The sequence below is a fragment of the Orcinus orca genome, chromosome 20, assembly GCF_937001465.1.
Source record: "Orcinus orca chromosome 20, mOrcOrc1.1, whole genome shotgun sequence".
NCBI lineage: Eukaryota > Metazoa > Chordata > Mammalia > Artiodactyla > Delphinidae > Orcinus > Orcinus orca.
The window spans coordinates 54,931,359-54,949,817 of NC_064578.1; the positions used below are offsets into that span (position 1 = coordinate 54,931,359).

At 50.8% G+C, this 18,459-nt stretch overlaps 1 protein-coding gene and 1 long non-coding RNA gene across 2 annotated transcripts; one reads left to right on the forward strand and one right to left on the reverse strand.

The window, feature by feature from the left end:
- Window positions 1-2,215: 2,215 nt before the first annotated feature.
- On the reverse strand, window positions 2,216-12,690 carry LOC117198724 (uncharacterized). Its single transcript, XR_004479943.2, has 3 exons — window positions 11,794-12,690; window positions 10,087-11,401; window positions 2,216-2,775 (listed from the first exon to the last, which is right to left on the reverse strand). It is a non-coding gene; the product is annotated as an uncharacterized LOC117198724 (long non-coding RNA).
- Window positions 9,728-17,148, forward strand: MYADM (myeloid associated differentiation marker). The gene is made up of 3 exons (XM_012539036.3): window positions 9,728-10,006; window positions 13,057-13,132; window positions 14,821-17,148. The coding sequence occupies exon 3, from the start codon at window positions 14,823-14,825 to the stop codon at window positions 15,783-15,785; it is 963 nt and encodes a 320-aa protein (XP_012394490.1). The 5' UTR covers window positions 9,728-10,006; window positions 13,057-13,132; window positions 14,821-14,822; the 3' UTR covers window positions 15,786-17,148.
- Window positions 17,149-18,459: the final 1,311 nt, after the last annotated feature.

Genomic DNA, 18,459 nt, shown 5'->3' on the forward strand with positions numbered 1-18,459 from the left:
GTGGTCCAGTGGTTGAGATTCCGAGCTTCCACTGCAGGGGTCACAGGAAACTAAGATCCCACATGCTGCTCGGCGTGGCCAAAAAAAAAAAAAAAAAAAAAGGCACAAAATACCCACTGAATTTTAAAGAGAGTACAGGCCACCACCATCATCATGGCCAACAAGTAGGTCTCATCGAGAAATTTTTTCCAAAAAAATCATGTAACACATATCAATAATTTGGGTTAAATATAATATGTGATTAAAGTTTGCTTCGCCTGTCTCTTTATATTTTTAAATGTGGCTACTAGAGATGTGGACAGCGCTGCCCTAAGGGGCACAGAAATCCATTCATCCTTTTGGTGCTTGGTGGTCTAAGAACCAGAGACGCCCAATCAGAGGAAGAGGGTTGCTTAGATACGGAAGATTCTAGAGATGTGCTTCTGAGGATGGGTTTTTTGAGGCACAGAGAACATAAGGAACTGAATCACTCTGAGGATTCCTTTTGTTCAGTCCAGCAAGCGTGGACCTGGCAAAAGTCCATCCCAGTGATATTTGGATAATTCCATTAACCAGTCTCAAACATTCTAAAAAAAAATTTAAAAAGAGGTTCAGGGTATTAACAATCTTCTGTTTTCCTCTCCCTTTCCATTCTAATCTTTCCAGTCTGTTCCAAGGCTCTATCTGTCTAGCGTTGTGCCAGTACCAAGTCATTCAATTACTTGGCTTCATAAATAAGTCTTTTTTTTTTGTTTTTTGGCTGCATTGGGTCTTCGTTGCTGCTCGCAGGCTTTCTCTAGTTGCAGCAAGCGGGGCCTACTCTTCCTTGTGGTGTGCGGGCTTATTGCAGTGGCTTCTCTTGCTGCGGAGCATGGGCTCTAGGTACGGGGGCTTCAGTAGTTGTGGCATGGGGGCTCAGTAGTTGTGACTTGCGGGCTCTAGAGCGCGGCTCAGTAGTTGTGGCGCAGGGGTTTAGTTGCTCTGCGGTGTGTGGGATCTTCCCAGACCAGGGCTCGAATCCATGTCCCCTGCATGGCAGACAAATTCTTAACCACTGCGCCACCAGGGAAGTCCCCATGAGTAAGTCTTGAAACCAAATAGCCTAAGTCTTTCACCTTCCTTATTCTACTTCGAGATTGGCCAGGTTCCTCTTTCTTTTAACTTTTGCGTTAAAAAACACATAACATAAAATTTACCATTTTAACCATTTTTGAGCATACAATTCAGTGGCATTAAGTACCTTCGCACGGTGGTGCAACCATCCCCACTATACACGTCCAGAACTTTTTCATCATCACAGACTAAAACTCTGGATCTCTTAAATACTAACTCCCATTCCCCCTGCCCCCAGCCCTGTGTAAATACTATTCTACTTTCTGTCTCTATGAATTTGACTACTCTAGGTAGCTCATGTAAGTGGCATCCTACCATATTTATCCTTATGCGTCTGGCTGATTTTACTAAGCATAATGTTTTCAAGGTTCGTCCATGCTGCAGCATGTATCGGAATTTCATTCCTTTGGGGAAATGTATTACCCAGCAACATGTGACTAAAAAGAGATGTATAGAAGTTGATGAATTTGAAAGAAAATATAGGGGACTTCCCCGGTGGTCCAGTGGTTAAGACTCTGTGCTTGCAATGCAGGGGGCAGGGGTTGGATCCCTGGTTGGGGAACTAAGATCCCGCATGCCACGTAGCATGGCCAAAAAAAAAAAAAGAGAGAAAGAATATAGGAGGTGATGGGACTTGGTGATAGACTGGATGTGGGAGGGTATGAGAAATGACAGTATCGATGACAAGTCTTAGAATTGTGGCTTATGCAACAGGATGGCAGGTAGTGACATTTACTGGTGATACAGTGCACTGGAGGAAAGATCCCCTGTTAATTTTGGATGTATGGAGTTTGGACCTTTGTGACATCCAAGTGGAGACTCAGTAAGCACCGGGATATGCATGTCTGGAGCTCAGAGGAGTAATCTGAGTTGCTGTATATGCCTGTGACTCATAGCAGAGGTTTCAGAGGTTACCAGGAGTTTCCCCCAGTTTCTTCCCTCTGTAATAGAAGATTTTTCTGGATATCTGTTTCCCGAACTGAAGACTGTATTTCCTTTTTTTTTTTTTTTTTTGTGTGTGTGTTTTTTTTTTTTTGTATTTCCTTTTTTAAAAAAATTTTTTATTTTATATTAGAGTATAGTTGATTAACAATGTTGTGTTAGTTTCAGGTGTACAACAGAGTGATTCAGTTATACATATACATGTATCTATTCTTTTTCAAATCCTTTCCCATTTAGGTTGTTACAGAATATTTAGCAAAGTTCCCTGTGCTATACAGTAGGTCCTTGTTGGTTATTCATTTTAAATATAGCAGTGTTTAAAAAAAAAAAAAGACTGTATTTCCCGGTCTCCCTTACAGCTCTGTGTGGCCATGCAACTAAGTTCTGAACAGTAAGATACACAAGGAATATGTGTAGCTGCAGGATCACACACTTAAAAGGGAAGAAGTGTGCCAACCCCTTCCCCTGTCCTCTTCCTGTGGCTGCAACGACAATATAGTGGTTTGATCTGGGTCATATGCTAGAGCCCAAATGCAAGCCCTTGTCAAAGGTGACAACACAACAACGGAGAATGACTCCTTGAGACCGTGGAGGTATCATATCAACCTTGGATTGCCAACTCTTGGATTGCTACAAGAAAGAAAAATATACCATTACCTTTTCCAGACCTGCATTGTCCAATATGGTAGCCATGAGCCATGTGTGGCCATTGAGCATTTGAAATGCAGCTGGTATCACACACTGAAATGATAATATTTTGATATATTGGATTAAAATAAGGTACGTTGTTAAAACTAGCTCACTTGTTTTACTTCTTTTTAATGTGGCTACTAGAAAATTTTAAATTGCTCATGTGGTTCACATTATTTTTCTATTGGTCAGCGCTGGTTTAGGCCGGTGATATTTTGCCTTTGTTATAGCAGCTGAATGAGCATCTTCTCTAGTACATGGGTCATTTACTCATCAGGGCTCCCTGAAGCCAAGGGTGTATGGAATCCCCTAGCGAGAGTATGTCGTGAGAAGTATAGAAGTCCGGGAAAGAGCCTTGAGGAGCTCTAGTATTTAAAGGAACATGAGCTTGGGGGCTGCCCTGGTGATGCAGTGGTTGGGAGTCCGCCTACCGATGCAGGGGACACGGGTTCGCGCCCCGGTCCGGGAAGATCCCACATCCGCGGAGCGGCTGGGCCGGTGAGCCACGGCCGCTGAGCCTGCGCGTGAGCCATGGCCGCTGAGCCTGCGCGTCCGGAGCCTGTGCTCCGCGGCGGGAAAGGCCACAACAGTGAGAGGCCCGCGTACCGAGAGAAAAAAAAAAAAAGGAACATGGGCTTGTAAAGGAAGCCCAAAGAAGCAAAAGGAAAGCCAGGAGGATGACATGCCATACAATCCTAGAGGACAGTTTCAAGTTAGAAGGAGGGACTAACAGCATCAGTTACTTGCAAGGTCAAAAGGTTAAGAACTAAAAAATAGGGACTTCCCTGGTGGTCCAGTGGTTAAGAACCTTCCTTCCAATATATCTATTTTATATATATAAGGTATACACACACACACACACACACACACACACACAATGGAATACTACTCAGCCATAAAATAGAAGGAAATTTTGCCATTTGCAAAAACATGGATGGACTTGGAGGGCATTATCCTAAGTGAAATAGGTCAGACAGAGAAAGACAAATACTGTATGATATCACTTATATGCGGAATGTAAAAAATACAACAAACTAGTTAATATAGCAACAACAACAAAAAAGAAACAGACTCACAGATATAGAGAACAAACTAGTGGTTACCAGTGGGGAGTGTGTGTGTGGGGGCAGTATAGGGGTAGGAGATTAAGAGGTACAAGCTGTTATGTATAAAATAAGCTACAAGAATATATTGCACAGCACAGGGAATATAGCCAATATTCTATAATAACTATAAACGGAGTATAACCTTTAAAAATTATGAATCACCATATTGTACACCTGTAACTTATATAATATTGTACATCAACTATACTACAATTTCAAAAAAGGAAAAAAATGCAAAAAAATAAAGACAAGAAGAAGGATTAGCATAAAAACGTCGCTATTGTTCAAGAACAGCCCTGGAAATATAGTCACATTTGGGCTTCAGTATAAGGAAGTTGAGGGGCTTACCAGTGAACAGCTTCTGTTACCTCTCTAAATAAAGAAGTAGGTCATAGGCTGAGAATGGGGGCTGAGGGCAGAGGTCGAAGAGCATAAAAATAGTGTGCTTGTCACTATGGGAATGAGAATGAGTTTACCAGATGATTGCAGTGAGATTGTGGGCAGTACTGAGGACACATTTGAGTTTGGGCACCCTGTCTCTATGCCTTGTAATATGACTTTCTCCAGTAATGCTTAATCGCTTAAGGGCAAGCACAGGAGGAAAACCAAACCAAAACAAAACAAAACAAAAAACGCTGATAGATGTGCTTTTTCTTTTTTAAATTTTTTCTTTTTAAATTTATTTTTATTTATTTATTTATTTATTTTTGGCGGTATGCGGGCCTCTCACTGCCGTGGCCTCTCCCATTGCGGAGCTCAGGCTCCGGATGCGCAGGCTCAGCGGCCATGGCTCACGGGCCCAGCCGCTCCGCGGCATGTGGGATCTTCCCGGACCGGGGCACGAACCCGTGTTCCCCGCATCGGCAGGTGCACTCTCAACCACTGCGCCACCAGGGAAGCCCGAATTTTTTCTTTTTTTAAACTTTTTATTTTATATTGGAGTATAGTTGATTTACAATGTTGTGTTAGTTTCGGGTGTACAGCAAAGTGATTTAGTTTTACATATACATATATCTATTCTTTTTTCAGATTCTTTCCCCATATAGGTTATTACAGAATATTGAGTAGAGTTCCCTGTGCTGTACAGTAGGTCCTTGTTGATGATCTATTTTATATATAGTAGTGTGTATATGTCAATCCCAAACTCCTAATTTATCCCTACCCCCTTTCCCATATGGTAACCATACGTTTGTTTTTGAAGTCTGTCAGTCTGTTTCTGTTTTGTAAATAAGTTAATTTGTTACCATTTTTAGACTCCACATATAAGTGATATCATGTGATATTTGTCTTTATCTGTCTGCCTTACTTCATTAGTATGATCATCTCTAGGTCCATCCATGTTGCTGTAAATGGCATTATTTCATTCTTTTTCGTGGCTAACAGTCCATTGTATATATGTGCCACATCTTCTTTACCCATTCATCTGTCGATTGGACATTTAGGTTGTTTCCACTTCTTGGCTATTGTGAATAATGCTGCAATGAACATTCCAATGCATGTATCTTTTCAAATTATGGTTTTCTCCGGATGAATGCACAGGAGTGGGATTGCTGCATCATGTGGTAGTTCTATTTAGTTTTTTAAGGAACCTCCACACTGTTCTCCATAGTGGGTGTACAAATTTACATTCCAAACAACAGTGTAGGAAGGTTCCCTTCTCTCCACACCCGCTCCAGCATTTATTGTTTGTAGACTTTTTTATGACGGCCATTCTGACCTGTGTGAGGTGATACCTCATCTTACTTTTGATTTGTATTTCTCTAATAATTAGCGATGTTGAGCAACTTTTCACATGCTTTTTGGCCATCTGTATGTCTTCTTTGGAGAAATGTCTATTTAGATCATCTATAGATGGGCTTTTTCTTTTCAAAGACTGGGGTGATACAAAGACAGAAGGGCAGAGGAGCGTTAGATATCCTAACATGAAAAGAGGGTCACTGAAATGATGGACCGTGGAATCATATCTGAAGAAAGAGGAAAGCAAAGAAAAGAGAGGGCTGATGGACTGGGGGTACCTATCAAGTTAAGAAAAGGTCGTAAGTGGCCATTGCTGAGAAAGTAAATGGAAGGAGAAATGCTTGATGTCTGAGAGGCGTGCAGAACTGAGTGGATAGGTGACTGCTATGGTGTGGAGGGTAATGTTCACGTGGCAGGCCTTCTAAGTCAGTGCTTCCCAGCATTTTCACATCGTGGGGCAAACAAAAACATGATAATATTTTTTGTAGCTCATGGAGATGAACAGATGAGTCTGGCAACAGCCAGAGGCAACCAGGCCACTCGGAGGGCTGGGGGAAAACAATATGACCTGTTCATGGCATATCTGGTGGGATGCTCTCTATAGAATTTCAGGAAACCATGTGGAAAATGAGGGCAAGTGACCAGGAGGTCCATAGATAACAAAAAGGTGTTATGGCCAGAGAACGGATTAGGGGGAGACATCCACTTCAATACAGGCAAGGAAAGAAATAATACAGACAGTCCCCCGCTTATGACGGTTTGACGTACAATTGTTTGATCTTACAATGGTGCAAAAACGATTTGCGTACAGTAGGAACTGTACTTCAAGTTTTGAATTTTGATCTTTTCCCAAGCTAGAAATATGCTGTATGATACGGTTCCAGAATCACCAAATTCTCCTATAAAAGCAACTTGTGCTTTCAGTACCCCATAGATTCCGTTCTGGTGAATTGCACGGATAACATCATACTGATAAGACCTTGAAAGCAGGAAAGAGCAGATAGATACACTGTATGTATTAATAAAACACACACACACACATGCCAGAGCATGGAAGATAAACACCATAAAAATTGGGAAGCCTATCACTCAGGGACATTCCTGAGAATCCAATAGTCTGAGGACAGTGGGAATATCCCCTCCAAATAAAGGAGTTATTACATGTTGAACCCTTTACCACTACCAAATGAGATAAAATCTCCATTACAGCAGATATTCCTTAGCCTGTTTTGTTCTCACATAGGAGACACTCATAAATATATTTGTTGATAAATGCATGAAATTTTCCACTGGACCCAGAGTAAGGAAAGATCTGTGTGTTACAATGACATAAGATCTGTACATTGGGGCTTCCCTGGTGGCGCAGTGGTTAAGAATCTGCCTGCCAATGCAGGGGACACGGGTTCAAGCCCAGGTCTGGGAAGATCCCACATGCTGCGGAGCAGCTAAGCCCCTGTGCCACAACTATTGAGCCTGCGCTCTAGAGCCTGTGAGCCACAACTACTGAGCCCATGTGCCACAACTACTGAAGCCTGCGCACCTAGAGCCTGTGCTCCACAACAAGAGAAGCCACAGCAATGAGAAGCCCACGCACTGCAATGAAGAGTAGCCCCCGCTCGCCGCAACTAGAGAAAGCCTGTGCGCAGCAATGAAGACCCAATGCAGCCAAAAATAAATAAATAAAATAAATAAATTAAAAAAAAAAATCTGTATATTTGGTTTTTGTCCTTGGTTTTTTGACCAAGTTCCTAAAACGCTTGTAATTTCCTGAGCGATAAGGGTGGGAGGGTTGTCTTTTGTTATTCATAATAAGCCCCCTTCAACCCTACCTGAGTTTATACTAATGAGATGACTCTTGATAGGCCCCTAGTTAGCTCTGGATGGGGGTTGGATGCACGAAGAACCAATCATGTGATTAGAGGATTGGAACTTTCAGCCCCACTCCCTGACCTGCAGAGAGGTTAGGGAGATTGAGCTTGTGCACTGATGGCCAGTGATTTAATCAACCACGCTTCCATAATGGAAATTCCGTAAACAGCCTGAACAACGGGATTCAGAGGGCTTCCAGCTTGGTAACTGCATCGCGGTGCTGGGAGGCGGTGAGCCCGGAGAGGGCATGGGAGCTTTGCATCCCTCCCCCATACCTTGCTCTGTGTCTCTCTTCTGTTTGGCTGTTCCCAAGTTGCATCCTTTATAACAAGTCAGTAGTACTAAATAAAGGGCCTTCTTGAGTTCTGCGAGCCATTCTAGCAAATTATGGAACCCAGGGAGGGAGTCCTGGGAACCCCCGTTTTCTAGCCAGTTGAAAATGAAAATTTCATTCATTTATCAACAAATATATTTATGAATGTCTCCTATGTGAGAACAAAACAGGCTAAGGAATATCTGCTGTAATGGAGATTTTATCTCATTTGGTAGTGGCAAAGGGTTCAACATGTAATAACTCCCTTATTTGGAGGGGATATTCCCACTGTCCTCAGAAGTATGGGAGGCCTGGGACTTGTGGCTGGAGTTTGAAGTGGGGGTGGCCTTGTGGGACTGAGCCCTTAACCTGTGGGGTCTGATGATAACTCCAAGTGGTTAGTATACCCAGATTCAGAATTGAACTGAGGACTTCCCTGGTGGCACAGTGGTTAAGAATCCGCCTGCCAATGCAGGGGACACGGGTTCGAGCCCTGGTCTGGGAAGATCCCACATGCCGCAGAGCAACTAAGCCCGTGTGCCACAACTACCCAGCGCACGCGCCTAGAGCCTGTGCTCCGCAATGAGAAGCCACCGCAATGAGTAGTCCCCCCGCTCAGCAACGAACACCCAACGCAGCCAAAAATAAATAAATAAATTTATTAAAAAAAAAAAAGACTTGAATCATTGGACACTCATTTCGTGTCCAGAGTTAGAGAATTGGTGGTTGATGTGAAAACAAAAACAAAACAAAAAACCCAACACACACACACATTTGATGTCAGAAATGTTGGGAGCAAAAACCAGTTCATAATCTGTACCCAGGTAAACTCTTCCCTCAAGACCCTCCATTACAGAGAGAGCTATTAAGACTTAAGTAGATCAGATGACTTCTGTGGCTCTCCGTCAGCTTCCCCAATCTCCCCAGTACCTGCTTAATGGGCTTTTGAACAAAGCAGCCATGGTGGGCTATGTATGGATTTGCTTCATCAAAGCTATGGAACTTTGTCACTGATGTCGGCCCACCTTGCTGCAAGCAGTGCTGGGCCCCCAGCGTGGTGCGGTTTCCTAGGGAGACCAGCCAAATACCTGGTCGCCCGAGGAGCACATTGGACCCTTTCCATCATGGATCGGACAATGACTTTTTCCTGCCTGGGTTGTAATTAACTCTGGGCTGTATGTGCTGTCCTTGCCTTCCTCGCTCCTGCCAATGGCAGCATCTGTGTACACGTTCAATGATCCTATTCACCGTCATGTTAACACACACAATATTGCTTCTGATCAAGGAACCCAGTTTATTAGGAAGTTAGGGGGCGGGGCCGTGTATTGATCGCCCGAAAGCAGCTACTCTCAGAGAACAGAGGCACGTCCTGTTTGAGACTGGGTTTCAGTGCCAGGTTGGAGACAGCATCTTTGGTGTTGGGTTGCTCTCCTGCAGGACGGGTAAGCACTCTGAACCAGTGGCACATACACGAGGCCAGATTACACAAGACCTGGGAACCCTACGGGGTCACAACTGATGACTCACTCTTTAAATGTTTGCTTCCTGTTCCCGCTACCCTGAACTCTGCTGTTTTGAAGTTTGAATGCCTTAAAGGGGGAACACTTCTACCGGAGAGCACAACTACAGTAAACTGTGAGTGGTGATAGCCCCTTGACTATTTGGGGTATCTCAGGAGTGCCACTTCAGGGTCAAGCAAAGAGAGTGATTGATTTGGGCAAGAAGGGGGGCCTGACCCCCCGGGGGCGTCAAGGAGGTGTGTGAATAGAACCTGGGGTCGTCCTTGGAGAACCTCCAACGAATACCATGTCCTGACTCCTTCCACATCCTGATGCGGGGCTCATAGAGACCCCCCTCCCCTAAGCAGGGCACATAATGACAGAGAGGGTCTGTGTCTACCGCCTTTGCAGGGCACAAAAGTGGGCATACAGGCTCCACACCCCTCCCCCCCCAACCATACCCCCCCCAACTTCTGCAGAGCACACAGCGTCCAGGTGCCCCCCCCAGCCCCTCCCACCTCCGTAGGGCACGCAGCCGGGGACACAGAGCTCCCGCATCCCTTCGGACCCCTCCCTTCGCGACGCGAGAGTCTTCCACCCTGGGACTCGGCCTCAAAGCCGCCTCAGTAGTCGGCCTGGAAGACACCCAGCAGTAGCAACGCGGGCAGTTAACGGTCGCCGAGCCTCCGCGGCCGCCACGAGGCCCCGCCCAACGGCAGCCTAGAGCAAGGCCGCGCCGGGGACGACTGCAGAGCGCGGTGAGTAAGCCCGGCCAGCAGGGAGGGACCCAGGCGTCCCGGTCCCCGCCCCACCCCAGCCCCGGGCAGTGCCTCCCCACCTTCAGCTGCCGCTTGCTTCTTGGCTCGTCAATCCGTCTCAGGGCCCCAGAGCCGCCCCTAAAAAAGGACCCCCGTGCTCTGGGGCCCGGGCAGACCAGCCCCTTGGGCCCTCCCCTCTTGCAGGAACCAGGAATCTGGCACCCCCAGCCCCCAGTCTCGTCCTCATTAAGCTTCTGAGCCCCTCCCTCTTTTCAGGAGCCAGGATTGCAAGCCAAAAATATCTCTCCCTTACAGACCCAAGAGGCCTGGCTAGCAACCACATCTGCTCCGAAAACCCAGGAGCCTGAGCCGCAATTGCTCTTTTGAGCCAAGATTCTGGGCCCGCGGCCTCGGAGTCCATGCCCTCAACTCCTATGGCCTCGATCTCAGAAGTCCTGCTACCAACAACCCCCCTCCCCTGCCCCCATCGACAGGGACATATGGGACCTAGGGGTCTGGCCCATCAGTCCCTTACACCGCGAATCCCAGTGTAAATGGGCATTAGGAGACCCATTCTGCTCTTCCCTCAAATTCCTTACTTACAGGAATCGAACCACTGTTCTTTTGGGGACCCAGGAGTCGGGGACCTCAGCCCAGAAACCCCCTAAAGCCTAGGGATCGGCACACCCTCAACTCTTTCCTATTTCAGGGACCCAGGAGACACAGACCCTAGCAAACAGACCCCATTAAATTGAGAGGCCCAGTCCCCCAACCCACCGCGACCTAGAAGTCCAAAATTTCGTCCATCCTGGAAGAGCAGGGCCAGGAAGGGAGAGGGAGAACGGATTGAGGTGAGACTGGGGTGGGGACCTGAGCTGGGGGGCTCTGTCCTAAACAAAGTCTAAATAGACGGGTTGCCATGGCAACGGCCTTCCCCGGGACTGCTCTGGAGACCTCCAGTGCTGTGTCGAGGAGGGCACCCCCGGGAGCATCCACTCCGCCAGCTGTTGTGTCTTCCTGTTTTGTTACCACGGAAACGGTGACCTCAGCCCTCCACCCCTACCGCTGGCGGGGCGGGAGAGCTGCTGTGTATTTATCTCTGGGGATGTGGTCTTATCTTGGCCCCGCCCTCGGGGCGGGACTGGGATAGCCCTGGCAGGGGGTGTCCCTTACTCGGCTCCAGCCCAGAGCTCCGGCCCCGCCCCCAGCCCTGCCCGCGCTCACTCCCCGGCCCTCCAACCGCACCCAGACCGCAGACCTTCCTAGTCTGCAGCTGTCGCTTTTGCACCAGCCGCAGCCGCCACAGGCCCGTAAGGTGAGGCTGCAGGACCCCCCTAGAGTGGGAGCAGCGTCCAGGATTCTTGGGTGCAGAGGGATTCCAAATGTCTTCAGTCCCTAGAAAGATGGGCTGGGTCAGGACTCGGGTTCTGGAGAGGAGAGGGCTGAGGACATGAACTCATACGGGTCATACATCTGAAAAAGGAGGGGGGTTGGGGCCTGGACCCCTGGGTCTGAGGGAGGAGGGGCCGGGGGTCTGGACTCCTTGGTCTGAGGGGGGAGGGGCCGGGGGTCTGGATCCTGGGTCTGAGGGAGGAGGGGCTGGGGACCTGGACCCTTGGGTCTGAGGGAGGAGGGGCCGGGGGCCTGGATCCCTGGGTCTGATGGAGGAGGGGGCTGGGGACCTGGACCCCTGGGTCTGAGGGAGGAGGGGCCGGGGGCCTGGAGAAGCTTGGAACTGGGAGTCCTGGGTTTGAGAAAGGGAGTGGCTGGGGTTCAGAATTACTGACCTCCTCCCCATCCAGGGGGCAGAATCCGAACTTTAGACTCAAAAGGCCAGAGATGGAGCTTCAGCACCCGTGGTCCCAAAGTGAAGATGGAGCTGGGCCCCTTGGTGCTGACAGCACAGGGCGCGCTTCTGAGTTTGCGGAGTGATGGGGTGTGGTGTCTGGCGTGGAGGTGGGGAGAGGACTGGGCGTGGCAGCGAAATCCTCAGCTTCTCCACGAAGCCAAAGGGTGTTTTCCTCTCCCTCCTCGGGTCTCTGGCAGTTCTTTCCTGAGCTCTGACCTCAGGCGACGGCTGGGGGCTCTGAGAGTGGAGACGGACTCCTCCTCTCCGGGTGGTCCGTGCGCTAACTTACCTTCCAGGGGAGACTTAACTGACTGTGGCCCGCCCTCTGCCTCCTGGGCCTGTCCCAACTTCCTCCTAACGGGTCGGGGGAAGCGGGAGGTGGCCCGGGAGGTCCAGCTGTACCTGGGAGACCAGCCTTACGGGAGGTGCTGGGAGGTGTGGCCACTCTCTCTGGACTGGATTCCAATACTGTGCACAGTTTCCCGCCGCGGGGCGGGAGGCGTCCGCAAGGCGAACCCAGGGGTCCGGGTACACAGCCACTCCTCTCTTAGAGACGCTCTTGTGGGGGGGGGGGTCCAGGCTCCCGGCCCACTTTATGGGGACCCAGAACTCACATTTTGAAGGACCCAGAAATTCGAACGTGCAGGCTTCTCCTCCTGCGACCCGGCGCCCGGGCTCTGCCCCCCTTCCCCCGCCGGAATCCGCGAGCAGGGCGGGGGTCCCAGCACCGCCTCCCGGCCCCCGCCACATTCCAAATGGCTGGGCTGACTTGAATCCCTTATAAGGACGGAGACGCGGCGCCGCCCGGGCCGCCCGCCCCCTCAGCCACCGCCCAGGGCCCTCCGGCCGCCAGCCCCGCGGCTTTCCTGGCGGGGGCAGGGTTACGATCATACACGCCCACGCCGGCCCGCGGGGAGTGCACTTTGGCTAGGTTCCCTCCACTCCCGTCCTCGCAGTTTGCGGAAAGAGGAGGAAAGAAGGGGCGGGGCGGGGCTTCCCCGAGGTCACCATCCCCGACCTCTTAGGCGCTCCGGGCCAAATCCCCGCCCTGGCTGGGAGGCGCGCCCAGGGTCTGCGGAGCCTCACCGCGCGTTCTGGGCGAGCCCCGGGCAGTAGGCCGGCTGGTCGCCTGGGTCCCGGGAGGGTGGAGCCGGGTCTGAGCGGACGCTGACGTTGTTTCTCCCTCCTGTCCTCTGACTAGCCTTTTCCAGGTGTCTGACTTAATCCGCCTCCAGAGCCGGATCTTTCTCTGGTGGGGTCCTCAGCAAAGACCGCTGGTGAGTGGGCTGGGGGCTCTGACTCTTGGGTCTGAGGAGGGAGAGGTTCTGATGTTTGGACTCCTGGGTCTGAGGGAGAGGGACCTGAGGCCTGAGCTGCTCTGTCAGAGGAAGGAGCGGGCTGAGGGCCCTGAACATTGGGTTCTGAGATAAGAGTTGGGGAGTGCAGTGCTCCTGGGTCTTAAGGAGGAGGGGCTGGGAACTTGGACTCCTGGATCCTGAGACCTGGGACCTTGCGTTCCAAAGGGAGGGGCCCAGACACCTGTGGATATGAGGAAGAAGTATGTTCAGCAGCTGTGGCCTCCTGTGTCCCCAGGAAGCTATTGTACAGGGACAGCTGGGCTAAAGGCTGTGACACTGCCCTCCTGACACTGGAAGGAGGGTGTTGCATTGTCTCGGGGCTGAGAGAGGCCTCCTGAGATTTTTAGAGGTGGCAACCAAGAGATTAGCTATTTTAGGGCCTGAGGGAGGACCTGGTCACCTGGTCAGGAATTGAGGCCAGGCCTTCATTCCTGAGGGTGTTTAGGACAAGGACATCAAAGTCAAAGGTTCTAAAGGGATAGAAGAAAGAAGTTGATTTCCCTGAGTCTGGTGTGCTCACGGCTGAGGGCCCAGAGCCCTGGGGTCTGAAGCTGTATTTCTGAATGAGGGAGAACGAGAGATTTCAGTGGCACTGGGCCAGCTGAGAGAATCTGGGGAGCTGAGTTTCCCAGAAGTTGGGGAACTAGGGGGCTGGACCTCATGTTGGGGAAGGGGGAGAGGCTCCCTTTGGGTTGAAGTACTCCAGACCGAAATCCATTTGGCCATGGCAGGGGTGCTGCCGAGATTGGTAAGACCCAGTTCCAGAAGGGAGAGAGGGCTCTTGTCTTCCAGGAGCTGGGGCCAGCCTCCTGCTTAGTGAGAGGAGACAGGCTGGAAGGACGGAAGCTCTGATCAGATGTGGGTCCCTGAGAAGGTTTCCATGTAGAGGCTGGACTCCTGAATGTCTGGAGGCTGGCAATGTTTAGGACCCTTAGGTGAAAGAGAGGCTGGGCTGCAGCGTCCTGGGTACCCAAAGGGAGGAAGTGCAGAGATGGAGTTTCTGAGAGGTCACAGAAGACAGGGCCTCTTCTGCTGCTGCTGCTGTTTTGTTTTTTTTTTAATATTTATTTATTTATTTGGCTGCGCTGGGTTTTAGTTGCGGCACGCGGGATCTTTTAGTTGCGTCACGCGGGCTCTAGTTCCCTGACCAGGGATCAAACCTGGGCCCCCTGCATTGGGAGCTCTGAGTCTTAACCACTGGACTGCCAGGGAAGTCCCTAGAGCAGAATCTTGAGTGGTTGGGTTGCTGAGTCCCTGAGGGATGGAGGGCAGCTTTGTGTGTTTGGAGTGGGAAGAAAGATACGTGGTTTCACAGGAGTTGGCTTTTGGGGAGAGGAAAGGAGGGTCCTGGGAAGAAAAGAGATAGGGGACTACACTCCTCAGCTCTGACATGAGGCTGGAGGGAGGAGGAGGCTAGCACCGGGCGACCACCTCGTCCCTGGAGGGCTGGGACTGGCCCAGTATGAAAACTCACATCGTGGGTACGCCTCAGCTAGAGTCGAGATTACGTTGTCCACACGCCCCCTCACTCCAGGGAGGCAAGTGCTGGGGGCCTGGATCCTCCAGTTTGGAACCTTCTTAGGACACCTTCTTTCCCCTCCACCCAGCCATGCCGGTGACGGTGACCCGCACCACCATCACGACCACGTCGTCCTCGGGCCCGGGCTTCCCGACCACCGTGGGGTCCCCTCGGGCACTGACCCAGCCCCTGGGCCTCCTCCGCCTGCTGCAGCTGATCTCCACCTGCGTGGCCTTCTCGCTGGTGGCCAGTGTGGGCGCTTGGACGGGCGCCATGGGTAACTGGTCCATGTTTACCTGGTGCTTCTGCTTCGCCGTGACCCTGATCATCCTCATCGTTGAGTTAGGCGGGCTCCAGGCCCGCTTCCCCCTGTCCTGGCGCAACTTTCCCATCACCTACGCTTGCTACGCCGCCCTCTTCTGCCTCTCGGCCTCCATCATCTACCCTACCACATACGTCCAGTTTTTGTCTCACGGCCGCTCCCGGGACCACGCCATTGCCGCCACCACCTTCTCCTGCATCGCTTGCGTGGCTTATGCCACCGAAGTGGCCTGGACCCGGGCACGGCCCGGCGAGATCACTGGCTACATGGCCACCGTGCCAGGCCTGCTCAAGGTGCTGGAGACCTTCGTGGCCTGCGTCATCTTCGCCTTCATCAGCAACCCCTACCTGTACCAGCACCAGCCGGCCCTAGAGTGGTGCGTGGCCGTGTACTCCATCTGCTTCATCCTGGCGGCCGTGGCCATCCTGCTGAACCTGGGCGACTGCACCAACATGCTGCCCATCCCCTTCCCCAGTTTCCTGTCCGGGCTGGCCCTGCTCTCCGTCCTCTTCTATGCCACGGCTCTGATCATCTGGCCGCTCTACCAGTTCAACGAGAAGTACCACGGCCAGCCCTGGCGGTCCATGGATGTGAGCTGCAGCAACAGGCACGCCTACTACGTGTGCTCCTGGGACCGCCGACTGGCTGTGGCCATCTTGACAGCCATCAACCTGCTGGCTTACGTGGCCGACCTGGTGTACTCGGCCCGCCTGGTTTTTGTCAGGGTCTGAGGCTCTGCCCTGGAGGGGCTACCGATTCCCTCTTCTCAGTGGAGGTTCTTTACCAAGTTCTGAGGCCCTCTGAGGTCCTCTTCCCGGCTCCCCTCTCTCCTGCGTTTCTCATACCCTTCCCAGCTCACCCTCCTCTCTTTTCTGTTTCTTTCACTCCTTCTGCTCTGTCTCCCTTCTGTTCTGTTTGGTTACCACATCCTGTTTGGCTTCCTTCTCTTTCTGCTCTCTTCTTTTCTACACGTTCTGCTTTGGGGCTTTTTTCTGGTCATCCTGTTTGTTTTCTCAACTGCCTGTTGTCTGACCAGCTCTTCCCACTTTCCTTCTGATCGATCAAGAGCCCTGAGACTTCGTCCTTCTCTGCCCCACAGCCCACTGCCACCTCCAAAGGTGCTGAGCCCCACATCACACACCCCTTTTGCAGCTGTTCATACCCTGGGCCTCCAGAGGGGCCTCATTGCCAAAGCATGCCTGCCCACCCTGGCTGTGCCTTAGTTGGTGTGTATGTGTGTGTGTCTGGGGGGTGGGGGTGGGTAGCTAGGGATCGGGCCCCCTTTCTCCCAGTGGAGGCGGGGTGTACAGTGTACCTCCCCTTTAAGTTAAAAGAAAGAAAAAAACTCTGGAGGTCAATAATTTCTAGTGGGCGGGAGGCTTAAAACATAGACCCTCGGTCCCTAGATCCCGCCTGGTGCTCAGCCTCGCCTGAGATCGGCTCCAGAATTTTTGCCAGGCTTACTAAAAACCCACTGCCTAGAGGCCATCTTAAAGGAAGCAAGGGGTGTATGACTTCCATCCCAACTACTCCCTGGGGTATCAAAACACTGGCAAAAAAACTGCATTGTCTTGAAGACAACTGTCTGAAGCATTTGTAAGGGCCAGTGATGTGGCCCTGCAGCCTCAGTGTCAAAAACTGCATCTCCTGCCTTTGCAGGGAGGAGAAGAAAATGGCCACTGCCAGCCTTAAAGGTGATGTTAGCCTGTTTTTTTTTTTTTCTGGTCACGAGAGCAACAATCACTGGGTGGCCCTTTTCTTAAAAAGGAAGTTTCTTTTGAAAACAATTTTGGCGGGGTGGGAATTGCTACTGTGCCATAGTCAAAGGAAGTGCATTGCTTGAGTGTGTGGTGTACACACACGTGTGTTTGTGCGTGCTAGTTGCTTTCTGCTGCTGCTTCCTGCTGCTCTGGGACTCACATGCGTAACATGATCTATATAAATGTATAAATATATATTTTATTTTTTTTAAATTCCCTGGAGCTTCTGGTTCCCATCAGCCCCTGCTGTCAGTCATAGAGAGAAGCCTTGTCCCTTCTCCCACATCCATTATATTCTTTTTTTTAAAACCCCAATATAAAGATAAAAGAATGACTTGTGCTTGCTTTATTCATGGGGAGGGCTCCAAGAGAGAGGGCAAGGCCGAGGTTGCTGGGTCTGGTAGGAGAACGGGGCTGGGGTCAAGACAGCTTTGGCCCCATCAGAAAAAAACTGAGTCTGGATCTTACACATTACTCTCTCTCAAATGAGGAGAGCTAGTTAGGATAGAAATGAACAAGACTTCTCCCTCCTTGGAGTCCCACGAGCACCTCAGAAATACCGTGTCCCATTCTGAGTGCAGCATCTTGCCTCCAAAATCAATGCTTTCAGGTTCCCATTTCTCACGGCGAGAACCCCTTCCTACCATCTGCCCTCTCAGTCATCAAACACTGTATACTTCCTCCTAAATCCTATTTATATCTCTCCCCTCCTCCAGGTTCCTTTCCTTTCACCTGAGCTACTGTCCCAGCCTCCTCCTTGGAGCATCCTACCTCCAGCCCACCCTGGCCCCAGAGGGGTGCTTTCCTTTTCCGACATTCAGATCTGATCCTGTCCCCCTCTGCTCAAATCCTTCCGTATCCCACTCCACATTGCCTATAGGTAATACCAAAGGCCCTCAGTCAAGGCCTCTGGGATCTGACGCTGCCTATATCCCCACTCTCAGCTCCATTTTACCCTTAGTTCTAAGTTCTCTGCCACACGTGGTCAATAAAACACTTCGAAGAAGATCACATGAATTACTCCTGCCATGAATCTCTGTCCCACAGAAGGTCACCTTATCGGTTTCTCCGAGACAATCACAACTACACAGACACCTGACTGGGAAAAATCAAGGATCATGCAACCCACCTTCCGCGTCTACACCCGCAAGAGCAGTTGGCAAGATATATGGCAAGGGTCCCGCTGGAAGAGGGGGAAAGGCTAACTGGAGCAGGCGCACGTCTTTTTAGTGAGGAAAATCCTCCTTTCGGTGTCTGCAGTGTCCATCCCAGAATTCTGACCTACACCAATCCCTACCTTGTCGAAGACCGTCTCGCACCCCCACCCCTCCCGCTTCCCACGCTTAAACCCCTTCTAGAAGGCACCAGGCAGAACAGCTGTAGAACCTTGGGGTGATATGTTGGTGATGTGGTAAAGAACCCAAGCAGAACTAGACTAGAGCGCCGTGGGATTCCTAGGTCAGTTTTCGGGGCCACCCCCGCCCCCTATTCTCTCTCCTGGGGTACGGCGGACGCCTGGAGGTGGCTGGAAAGCCAGTGGACCCCATGTTTTGGGGTTTAGGAGCGTACTCGGATTCTCTTATCTCCCCTTCGGCTTCCAGAAGCTGGACCCCGGCCCCCAAAAGTCACAGGATGTAGCGGCCGG